This window comes from Neovison vison, chromosome 12 (assembly GCF_020171115.1).
Source record: "Neovison vison isolate M4711 chromosome 12, ASM_NN_V1, whole genome shotgun sequence".
NCBI lineage: Eukaryota > Metazoa > Chordata > Mammalia > Carnivora > Mustelidae > Neogale > Neogale vison.
The window spans coordinates 55,126,272-55,139,253 of NC_058102.1; the positions used below are offsets into that span (position 1 = coordinate 55,126,272).

Genomic DNA, 12,982 nt, shown 5'->3' on the forward strand with positions numbered 1-12,982 from the left:
AGGTCATGATCTCAGGGTCCTGGGGTCCTGGGATAGAGTCCCGCATCGGGCTCTCTGCTCAGCGGGGAGCCTGCTTCCCTCTCTCTCACTCTACCTGCCTCTCTGCCTACTTGTGATCTCTATCTGTCAAATAAATAAATAAAATCTTTTAAAAAAAATGTAACAAGGTTAGTATCATTGACACTGAGTCTACCTACATGCAAAGAATATTGGGGTCATAGGAGGATGCATGTGTGCGATAGAATTCATTTTATTGTTGCTATAGAGATTGGGAATGGCTATGCTAATTTTCAAGACTTATCTTTGGGGTTGACCACGACTGTCATGCTCATCTAAATCTAACCATACAGAAAGCTGCCCCATTCCTGGCACTTTCAGCTGTATAAAAGACTGGGTTACTTTGCTTTAATTTAAAACTTAACTATCCCTGACTACTACAAGAAAACCCACAACCTACAGTTCCATTTTAACAAGGATGTTGGAACTAGGACAGTTCTAGACTTACATACTAGCCCAAATAGAAGATAAAGTGGAATCTCAATCCTGGCTCTGGCCTTTACAAATTCTGAGGTTTTTTTTGCTAAGATGACTACACAAAACATTGATAGAACATGGAGACATTTTTTTTACATTAATTACTGAAATTCAAGATGTAGCTGAATGTGGCTCAGAATTTAAGAATGGCAGGTATTAGATATCAAAATGCAAGGATATATATGAAATCCAGACATTAAAAAAAAGTATATGGAAGGTGAGAGGGAGAGAACTAGGCAAGGTGACAATGGACTAAGTTCCTACATGGAGAGGACGTTTGAAGATGGAACGTCCCTTCAGATTATATTACCTACTCAGTGAAAAGAAAATGAGTCGAATTTAAATGATAGGTGCTTTTATCAAAATGAAACATATTTTTATCATGAGTCTTACTGTAACAGGAGTCTTCCAAAGGTAAAATTCAGAGAAGTAAAGCTAGGAGGGGGGAAAATATGAACCAAAAAGTGCACATAAGAAACTGCCTGCCCAGTAGTTTCAAGAAAGACAAAGTAAATGGTCCAATAAGACTCCAGTGAAAAGATGAGTGTAACCCATTAAGGAACTAAAACAGAAAGGACTTGTTGATAGCAGAAAATTGTTGAGAAGTTTATATATAGGACAGATGTGGGGACTTGTTGGGGGGAGGGGAACAGAATTTACAGAATTCCAGAAAAGGAGACAATGAAATATAAATCCAAGTGGAGCTCTCTATAATCTTTAAGATCTTACTATAAATGGAGAATTCCAGTTAGGAGTAGAAAATTGAGACTCAGGTATGCAAAGACATAAATGTGGCTTAGAATTGCTTTTATGATGTACAGGATGCTGCAGTAGATTGCTTAAGTTGGTCTCAAATTCTTCAGCCTATAACAGTGCTGTACCTTCTCACTGTGAGAGGGATGATCTGTTTTATTCTTTGATTCTGTGCTCAGCCATGTGATTTGCTTTGGCCAATTAGATGCTGGCAGATATTTTGTCAGCATTCTTTCATTGCTGGACTTACATCACTATGGCTTACATATAAGGCTTTGTTCACCCTCCACATCTACCACCACCATGAGAAAGTTACGTCTAGATTAGTGAACTGGTCCAGGGAGAAAAATGGAAGATATGAGAAGCCAAGTTGCTCCATCAGGTCCAGCTTTGATCAACTAGCTTCCAGTTAGCCCCCAGACACATAACTGGAAATCTGATGCATATATCTAGGCAAGCCCAGCACAGATCACTGGTCTCCAGAGATATATAGAAATAAACTATTATTGTTGTCTATCACTGAGTGTTATGGTTGGTACACAATATAAGCTGACTGGTACAAAAATTTGTACTAGAGCTGGGCTATAATAGAACAAAAGCTTAAATATATGGCATTGATTCTGAGGAAACTGAAAGAGAAGGCTCTAAAAACAGTGGCACATTAGGCACTTTTGAAATATTTGCAATTCTGGGGCACCTGGGTGGCTCAGTGGGTTAAGCCGCTGCCTTCAGCTCAGGTCATGATCTCAGGGTCCTGGGATCGAGTCCCGCGTCGGGCTCTCTGCTCAGCAGGGAGCCTGCTTCCCTCTCTCTCTCTCTCTGCCTGCCTCTCCATCTACTTGTGATTTCTCTCTGTCAAATAAATAAAATCTTTTTAAAAAAATAAAAAAAAGAAATATTTGCAATTCTGTTTTTAAGACAACTTGGGAGACAGAAAATGAATGAAATTAACTTTTTTTATCTGAGTGAAGAAGCTGTGAGGCAAAACATTGTAGGCATCAAATGACTGCTCCTAGCTGTCTGTTATTTGGTAAGAGATGGACCCCAAAGAAACTGTACGCTTTGCAAAGAAAATTTTGAGAAGACACAGACTATGTAACCTCTAGGTTGCTCACCCTACAGAATGTATTTTCCATCTTTTAATATTTCAATCTAGGTAGTTATCTTCTAATTCACTAATTCTCTCTCTTCCACTGTGTCTAACTGGTTGTTAAATTAATTACTTAGACATTGTCCAAATTATGTACATAAACATTTCAAGTACATATCATTAAATGAGGTACATGATGATGATGATGGCAGCTAAATGGGAAACCAGTAAATGACGGATGTGATTTTACTGGACTTTCTAAGTGGCAGACTTCACTGTCATAGAACACTTTTCCTTGGCCTTAGGATACTTACATCAGTCTGAGCACTGGGGCTTAGCCTGAAAGAACACCTTCACCTACTACTTCAACAAGGACAACTGAAAACCAACATATTTATAATGATTTACATCCTGTTTTTTTCCTTTACAACACTCTAAATATTGTGACAAAAGTAACCTCAACCACTATATTGCTTTTATTGTATTTTCATACAGACGTATACATCCTCTGTGTAAACACAGAGTAAATTTCTTTCTTATTTTAATAGTATTATCAGCAAGCAAAATTTTCCCACCTGCTTATTTGCATTTCTAGCTACTGTGCTTAAATCTGGGTTATTGTATTGCAGTAGTCAAAGTCAAAGCACTATATATACACACACATCTCCAAATACTACACTGAATATGTATTATGCTTTACAAAATTATCTGTGTCTTTTCCCTAACAAAGACCTGAAAAACATTACAATTTGTTCATTTGCAGTGGTTCATAGTATTCTATTGTATCAGGATACCATAATCTGTTTATCTACTTTATCATAATGGACATTTGTATGATTTCTCAATTTCAACTATTAAGAGAAGTAGTAATATGCACATTTTTGCATATATATTCCAGTGCCCAGGTACCAAACATTCTCCAGTGAATATAAATAGGACTGCAATGAATATATCTCAGAATATGCATCTTCACCTTCATTATAAAATGCTATACTGTTGCATAAAGCCTGAGTGAAAGGTAGCTGAACTCACCATGACAAACATCTTGGCCTGATTGTTATCTCTGTACCTTAAGGAAGATCCAACTTGCTATTGGAGTGGAAATAAGTAAATGGTGAAGAGGAGGAGGAAGGCTGTTACCATTTTCATGGCCCTTGTATGGGTCTCTACTGGAGTCCCCCGAGCCCATCAAGTTGAGCTGCAAATTCCTGGTGTCTCACCAAGAACAGAAATAAAAAGAGCAAGTGGTCAAGAACAGGAGAAAGGAAATACATAGGTCAAGGTAGGAAGTAGAAGACCTTTTAAGACCAAAAACTTTACTTATGTCTAAATGCAAAGTCATATGTCTCTCATGTCTCCATAGGTACTCCTCTATAAGTCACCTTGGTTTGGAAGTTAACAGACTATAAGAACAAAGGCCCCAGGGAGAGCATGAGACCCATTCTGTTCTCTCTCCACTTCAGGCTGATGAAAAACAAGTGGGAGAACTTGGCTTTCTCAAGGAAGCAGAAAATGTTAGGCAGGTGGCAATCCAGGGAGGTCAATGATTAGTTGACCTACTGCCACTTCCTGACAATGCACAGGAGAAGAATGAGGCATAAACAAGTCATCTGCAAGAGAAAGGGAGCAGGGGACAACAGCAGAAAAGACTGTTGCCCCGAACACCTCCTCAGTCCCCTTTTTCTCAGCTATAGACATTAATCAATAAAGGAGCCAAAGAAGGCTAAACATGAACCATATGCCTTGTAGATAAACAAGAAGGAAGGCAAAATATATCTGGTCAAGCAGTATAAAGTTTATAGTTGAGCAAGCACATTCAAAGGGCTCATCTAATTAGCCACAGGTACTCTCAGGGGGAAGGGGAGATAATGGAAAAATGAAGCAGGCAGCATTCCCCACTGAGCGAGCCGGGCATCCCCAGCTGCTCGGCTTTAAGGGCATATATCATCCTCTCCCCCAGAGGCCTGTCACCAGTATATGCTTTTCTTAAGGCTGTATGTAAGCCTTGGTAACTAGTATGGGCTTGGTAACTAGTATAATTTCTCATGGGTTATATTTTAAGTAATACATTGTTCTGAGGGACAGTTATAACTACCAAAGAATATTAACCACTTTTGCTATTTGTTTACCATTGGCATAGGGATGTGGAGACAGTCCATCATAAATCAGTCAGTCAAATACTATTACCCAGTGTTGAGTGACTCTGGCCATAGCCAAGCTGGTTAAGGATGAAATCAGTTGATGAGATTTTCCCATTCTTGAGCTTTCAGTGCAGTTTGCCAGTACAATGAACCCATTTCCCTACATTCATGAGAGGACCTCTCTTGCTGCCACTACCACAAAGAGATCTTCATTCCAGCTCACAGTTCCATGAAAATATTTCTGATGTGGTGCCTCACTGATGGCTCCATAGCTATAAACATTCGCAGGTTGACATCCACTTGGAGATGTTTGCATCCTAATTCCAGAAAGGACAAACCCAAATTCTGCTATGTCTCATATAGTCTCAGAGACCTTCACAAAAGAATAGTTCACTCTATTGATACTGTGATTCCGGGGCTAAACCAAACAGTTCTGGGAAGAGATAAGAAGCTTCATGAATACCCACCCCTCTTATGACTTTGTCAGCTAGTACCTAGTTTCCAGAGCAATGCTAATCAATCCCCACCAATCCTTGCACCAGCTGAAAATGTCCATTTGTGCTAATGATTCAAGGGATGAAGCCAGGTATGAAAACATGCAAATATGAGAGATTATTTCCCCCCAAGTTCTACTTTCATATTCCCTGAGTCATTCATTTGAATGCAAATGTTTTAGAGTTTGAATAGAAATGGCTAGAAAAAATTTCATGTAATTGTAGTTATTGTCACTCATTCTACCTATGAAGGATTTTTATTGATTCAATGTGACTTGTAGGAATAATTTAAATAGTTCAAAGAGCGCACTCAAGCTCTGGAGCAAATAAGTATAAATAATTAGTTGCATAATATTGTAAGAGCTAAATCAGAAGTTATAAGCAACAGATGCTGGGAATAATATGAGAAAGCTACAGATGCTACAGTGCCGAATCAGCTATGCTTTTATGTGGATAGGAACGCTCAGGGGAAACTTGAGTTCTTTAGAGTTTATGAGGAAAGAGAAAAAAAAGCTGATATTCAAGACAGATACAGGGCTTGTATAAATTATCAAAGTGGCACAAACGAGCTAGACCATGCTTCTAAAGGCAGAAACTGTTTTACAATAACTTATTGGCTATTTTGATTGTAATGGTGCTCAGTGCTCTCTGACAGCCATGTCCTCAACTGCACCTCGTCTTCGTCTGGGCCGAGAGGCTGTGCTTCCCAGCTTCCCTTACAGGTGGTTGTGGCCATGTGGCTGAAATCCGAACAAGGACATATGAGTGAAAATGATGTGCATCATTTACAGGTCCATCCCCCAGAAAATCTCCCCATGAACACTCCTCCATACACCTTCTCCTTCCCTGCTGGCAGAAATGGGTATGACCCCAAGTCAATCTTGGAAGCTACATGTTAAAGATGGAATACAGATTTTATTTATTTGACAGACAGAGATCACAAGTAGGCAGAGACACAGGCAGAGGGGAGGAAGCAGGCCCCCCGCTTCACTCAGCCTAATTCCCAGGTAACTGTATGGAGAAGGCTCCTCAAACACTGTGAAAAAAGCAATTTAACTCTATATTTTGTGTGAGTCATTTTGTTTGGGAGCCTACTTGTGACACAATATGGGCAGGTTTAAAAGCATTTGGATCATGCAGATACAAATTTTGGAGGCTGGAAACATGCAGGGTTCCATGTGCAGTGGCAAAGTCTTCCAAAAATGCTACATATAAAAATCTTTTAGGCAGGTCCTGTTTATGTTGTCTTAGCCCTAGTGGAAGTGGTTGATTAGACCTAAAATGTTGTGCTAAAGCTGTTTTTAGCAAGGTATTACAAGACAAGATGAGAAAGGAAAGACATGGTTGGGTTGCAAAGAGAAAAGGAAGACTGAGTTCAGAAATTTTGGGTTTCATAGGTTTGTAAAAATCTCATAGCTCTTGGTCTCAAACAAGTAAAACTGAAGAAAATTCCTTAACAGACAAGGGCCCATTAAAATTTTTTAGATAATCATGGAAACTATTCCTTGTAGAAAAAACCAGACCAAGGGTTTAAACTTCTGACATAAGCCCATTATTTCAGATGGCTTCCAGATAGCTACTACTTAAGTTGAAGTAGTCATGCATAGGTAAGCTAATTAATTAATTGCTTAAGGACGACATTTATGTAAGGGAAATCTTTGTCTCTAGACATCTGACTGAAAGCAAACAGATTAAATAAAACTTCCTAAATATTTGTGATAATTGTACTTGTTGAGTGTGACAGTGAAATCTGTGATATCTGAATGACATACTGGATTCCAAATTTGTATATCAGGGAGTAGACTTGAAATCTGTACCTTGTTCAGGAGGGTCTCTTCCCCAACATCTACTTCAGATGTAGCCAAGGAGAATAATAATTATGAAGACCATGCAGAAGGCGGAGCCAGGAGCCACAGAAAATGATGAATAAGGGCATTCCTCCCAGAGCCCAGACACAGGGATTAATCAGGAACTTTTCTGCAAAGTCAGTGCCAGGGGCTTCCCAGTATCTACCCAGATTTTGTCGCTGCTATGGACAATCGAGAGCCATAGACCCCCTAATATCTTTGCCAAATGAAAGGTCCAGCAAGCCTGACCCTAACCATTCATATTTTGGAGGAAGGTACCTATCTTGTGTTTTCTGTGTTCATTTGTCTTCAGATTATGAAGGACATCAACCAGTAATCATGTAGAGAACTGCTTATCACCCCAAATTCCTGGATTCTAAACTAACAGAACTTAAATACAGAACTTTGAGTTGTGTCCCCAGGAAAGGAGTGTGACTGTGTCCTATAAGTGGGGAAAGGGGTACATCTGGTGATTTAAAAACAGGCATGGAGACTGTGGCAGACACAGTGAGGCAGACCAAAATCCATATTTTATTCTTCCTCCTAAGCATGCATAAGACATCCCCAGTCTCCTCTGCAGTTAGATGTGATCCAAAGACTAAGTGCTAGACACTGCAATATGAGAAGTAATGTGTGAAAACTCCACACCTACCCCATACTGTCCACTCCAAAGACACACACACACACACACACACACAGAATACCTCTGAAGCAACCATAGAAAATCAGTTGAAATATCATTAAGATGGTGACAATAGAAAGCTCCTGAATTTCTCTCTTCTCACAGCATACCAAACATGCAGCTACACATGATCAATTCCCTCTAAGAAAAATGCAGACTAACTGAGTGACTCCGACACACTGGGAAACTTAGAATATATCCACATCAAAACAAGTAGGAAAGGCTGAAACACACTTTCAGCATGAGCCTCACCCCTGCACAGCACCAAACAGGAAGAAACCCCCAACTCCCAGATTCTCCTGAAAGAGCAAAAAGTTTAGGCCAACTTGTAACACTGCCAGCCAAGAAATGCTCTCCCAAATCACTTAGCTCTAAGATCTTGTACAGGCCTTGCATCTAGGCCTACAGGACTATATCAGACAAACAAACAGTTGTTAACAGGCATGCTAGCACTCCCCACCGCAATCTCTCCCCTCCCCCGGACTCAGTACAGAGGCACCAAGAGAAAACACGGATTTCCAGGTTTCTCCCTAAAAGGAATTTGCAGACTTTCCCAGCTGCTGCCTGAGGATATGGCTTCTAATCAGTCTGTATATTGGAACTACCTATGATCCTCCCAGGAGCCTGACAGAGGAGCAGGGCACATCACCCACTGTTTCCTCCCAGATCACTTCAACAATAAAACCAAAGCTCCAGCTTCTCACTACAAGCATATCCAGACATCCAGCATCCCAGCTTTTATGACTAGCTCTGGAACTGGCAGGATTCAGCATCCACAAATCCCTGGGGACCACACAAACTAAAGAGGTGGTTCTATGTGTGCACACAAAGACTCCCAGTAACTATCCCCTCTGCCGAAGCAAAAGTAGGCAAAAACACCCAGCTCTGCTTCTCCCTGATAGGGTTTAGTCTGCATATCTAATGTCCTGACTTCCCTATTGCTGCCTGAAGGTCGGACCTGCATCAAGGAGCTGAAGGGCAAAGTAATTAGTAGTTCTCCAGGAGCTTGACTAAGGGACACTGACGGTCTTCACATACCATCATCTGCTCAGAGCTGTTAAGAACAAAAACAGTGGCAAGGCAATCACAAAGGTTTGAGCGGCAACCATGAGCTCGGGGTGGGCAGATTGAACATTTTCAAATAAACAACCTAATGTATACTTCAAGGAACTACCAAAAGACAAAAACAAAACAAAACACCACCATTAACAAGGAGTATAAACGAAAAGCAGAGAGTATACAAACAGTAGGAAAAAACTCAAACAACCACCTGGTTACAAGATACACAAAACTGACAAATCTTAAGCCAGTCTCAGTAAGAGACAAGGCTCAAATAAATAAAATTAAAATGAAAGACCCATTATACCTGAATACTACAATAATGAGAATTTGCCAATATAGTCCTTTGCAGACCCAGTGGCACTTACCTTTAAACTCTTCCAAAGGATCATTAAGACCAATAAGGTCATTAAAAAGTAGTAAAAGGGGAGGGAGTAGGGAGCTGCCTGGGTAGCTCAGTTGGTTAAGTGTCTGACCCTTGATTTTGTCTCAGGTGGTTATCTCAGGGTGGTGAGATGGAGCACCAAGTAGGGCAGTTTGCTTGAGATCCTCTCCTCCTTCCTCTGCCCCTCCCCCACCATGCACTCACCCCCACTCTCTCTCTCTCATGTAGAGTCAAAAAAGGGGGAATAAGCAAGATTAGAAAAGGAAGATTCAGTGAGTACCCAATGGAGTATCAACCAGGAAAATGGTTTAGGATGTGTTACTGCTAACAGCTTACTTACATATGCCTATTAGGCAAAAAAAATATGGATCAGTTATTCAAAGGACAGAATAAAAACCAGAACCATGTAAAATATTGGTCCTATTCCACCTTCCACTGTCAGTTTCACCTGTGGAAATCCTTCATCAGCTTTAGAGCATTAATGATTAGGAGAGGGAGGTTCATGACTACTCATATTTGCCCAGTCCTTTCCCACTGAAAAAGGGCATCTACTAGCCCCGTTAGTAAATAGCTGCTATTTGCCCCATGGGCCCAGAAAGAAAGACAGTATTTTCATAGAGTTAACCAGAGCTGGATGTAGGGGGTGGGCTAATAGAGAATGGGTAGAGGAGAATGAATCCACATGGTTTTACATAGTTGGAAATGGAAGACCCAGAAACTTAACGACTTCAGTGACCCTGAATATCTTGATCTATTTATTCTTTTCTCAATTTTCAGAAAGGGTAAATTATACTTGTATACTAAAATTAGCACATTTTCTCTTGGTTCTGAGTTGTCATTCATCTTCTATTACTCTTCAGAATATTTTCTATTCTCAAATATTCTATTTTATACATTGTCTCAACTAATTGATAATCAGGTTTTTTTTTTTAAGATTTTAGTGGGAGAAGGAGAAGCCAGCTTCCAGCCAAGTAGGGAGCCCTGGGTTTGATCACAGAACCCTGGGATCATGACCTGAGCCGAAGACAGCCATTTAGCCACTGAGCCACCCAGACACCTCTGGTAATCCATTATTTTAAGTGGTGTCAACACAGCATTGCTGGAGTGGTATTAGTATAGCAAAGTAGAAAAAATTCTTGCTGGGGACATGTAATTACATTTTATAAATTTCATGATGGCACGTTGTTTGTACCAACCATTATCAGGAGAATACGGAGAAACAGAGGTCCTCTAGGATACATTAGTTGTGCTTCAAATAGTAACTACAGCTATTCAGTGCAGGATGAGATGTGGGATATGTGAACAATGCTTTTTCAGAACCAGATGGGAATTTGGGGATTTTGATCATAAAAAACATATCTGAATAATCCCTGAGTGTAGAGATTAAGTTAAAATGTAGATTAGAGAAGGTAATGAAATGTGCATCACTTAAACATCAGAAGGGGATGGGGTTGTGGGAGATACACTATGACGTTACCCTAAAGTCATTCAGAGTTGAGGTTTTAGTAGTGTTCCAAGCTTTGGGGCCTAGCCATAAGTTACACAGGGGTATCCCCATGCAGAAATGGTAGAAGCTGCCATACCTAATCTGGACTCTTTATGGGTTTATCCGGGTGGGAATGATACTGCTTATATGTAACAACCCCCCCCCAAAAAATTAAAGTATATGTTTCATTTTGTTTTGCCTAAAGATTTCTGTCACTTGCAATGGAAAGAGTCCTAATACACAGAAAATCCATAGCCTGAGGTTGTGATCCTTTACAGTTGTGGTATGTTATGGACACAAGAGACTTTATGTCTGAACTGGCTTATGTAAGGAGTTCACCTGCCCTAATATTAGGGTTAATTTTATGAAATCAAAGGGTGATATTCCTGGCTAATAACCTACATCACATAGCAGACAAACCGGTCTTAAACCTAGAGTTCGACCCTTACAAACTGTGTTCTCTAGGTCAAATTCCTATTACCTAACTTTACTAAACTTCCTTTCTTCATTTGACAGGGGAAATAATATCTATCTGACCGACCTCGCATAAAACAATGCGTACGGCATATATACGCATAACCCCTTCCGCACCTGTTTAGCTCCAAGGGCTAAACACCAGTGGGAGCAGCAGACAGGAAGGGGCGGAGCGCAAGCGACGGTCGTGGCCACAGAGCGCCGCTGGGGAGGACACGGAGCCAGCGGGAGGCGCAGGAATGAGCCTGGCGGCTGCGTAATCACCCCCACCCTGACCCTTGCCGCCCCGGCCGTCAGCTGGGAGTACACGAAGCCTGTGGTGACTCTCGGCGCTCAACACTGGGGGAGCAGCGACACCGGGTCCATGGCCACCGCGGCGGCTCCGTCTTCCTTGGCCCTCAAAGCCTCCAGCACGGCCGCGGTCCCCAGTTCCTACGGAGTCTTCTGCAAAGGGCTCTCCCGCACCCTGCTCGCCTTCTTCGAGCTGGCCTGGCAGCTGCGCATGAACTTTCCGTACTTTTACGTCGCAGGCTCGGTGATCCTCAACATCCGCTTGCAGGTACACATTTAGTGCCCTTCTTACGCAGCCGACTTCCCGGCCGGGCCATGGCCGACTCCCAGGAGGCTCGGCGGCGCAACGGAGCTGCGAGCGCGGAGCTCGGGATTCTCGCGAGAGGACTAGAGCGCTCTTTGCGGCTGCGCTCTCCGTCTCTGGTGGAGCGGCAGGGCGGTGGCGGAAAGCGGGTAGCGGCTGGAGAGGAGGTCAGCGATGTTCCGGGGACGGCGAAGAGCTTCAGTTAAGGTCTACGGCAATATTGAAGCTTTGCAACCTTAAAACAAAAACAGAACGAACATGATGCATTATAAAAAAGGAAGGCTACTAAGGTTTTCGGGAAAATTTTAATGTACAACAAACTCGTGGTCCAAATTAAAATAAGAAAACATAAATTTCGGGAATATTGGATTGTAAGCAAGACATTAAATGAATAAGAAGCTGAAGATCTTAAAGATATGTGGAAGTCAAATCTATTTCTTCAACAAGAGAAAACCAAAACCATCAGAAATGTTCAGTGGAAAAGCCCAGTGGTACAGGAAAAGCATCCGTCTAATACCAGACAACATGAAATGCTGCTGGATTTTGAACAGAGGGTTGGAGTGTAAGAAAGTGGGCTCTTTCGGTGTCCCTGTGAGTAGCGTGTAGCAAGACGTCGGAGCCAACGAGAAGGAAATCCAGTGACAGCCCTAAGCTTGGCTACTTCGTGAATAATACTTAAATAATTCTAATTAGTATAAATGATGTTTATTGTTTTCATCTGTTGAGAAAATACTTGATTGTGGTTACATGTTACCAGCTTTGATAATGGAAAAGTACAGTTTACCAGCAGGGATGTTGAAAGTGGGGAGGGAAAAATAAATGAAGTGATGGTGTCCTTCTAAAGTGGGAAGTTGAGAGGTATACAGTTTGTTGTCAGTGGGGAAAGACATTTTATTATTTAAAGAGTAAGTGACATAGGGAGTATGCCATCAAGTTGCAAAAATCGTTATCCTATTATAAAAGTAAAGAGAACAGGGGAGAACAGCATGAATTCAATAAGAAATGCCTAAAGACCGCAAATTAGTTGGAATGCCTCGCAAAGGTTAAAACAGTACTGGGTGTGTTTGAATATAAAGACGAAATTTATAATCTTTCAGAGTCTGGAGATGAATTGGTGGGCTGCAGCGTTTTTAAAAATTAAGGCAATAAATCCGTTATGAAACAGGAGAATTCAGAGTTTTTTAAGAACAGCATTGCAGGGGGCCTGGGTGACTCAGTGGGTTAAAGCCTCTGCCTTTGGCTCAGGTCATGGTCTCAGGGTCCTGGGATCAAGCCCCACATGGGCGGGGGTAGGGGGTTGGGAGGGTGGTCTCTGCTCAGCGGGACCCTGCTTCCTCCTCTCTCCCTGCCTGCCTCTCTGGCTACCTGTGATCTCTATCAAAAAAAAAAAAAAGAACAACATTGCATACTTCAGTGGTGAATAATACTGGTCATATAAGGTC

The 12,982-nt window shown here is 41.5% G+C and overlaps 1 protein-coding gene across 1 annotated transcript; it reads left to right on the forward strand.

Moving 5' to 3' along the window:
- The first annotated feature begins 11,107 nt into the window (after positions 1-11,107).
- Positions 11,108-12,707, forward strand: SMIM10L1 (small integral membrane protein 10 like 1). The gene has a single exon (XM_044228177.1). It carries the CDS (start codon positions 11,310-11,312, stop codon positions 11,514-11,516), a length of 207 nt encoding a protein of 68 aa, XP_044084112.1. The 5' UTR covers positions 11,108-11,309; the 3' UTR covers positions 11,517-12,707.
- Positions 12,708-12,982: the final 275 nt, after the last annotated feature.

Coding starts and splice junctions, on each gene's coding strand:
- SMIM10L1 (XM_044228177.1), top strand. CDS start 11,310: ATGGCCACCGCGGCGGCTCCGTCTTCCTTGGCCCTCAAAGCCTCCAGC.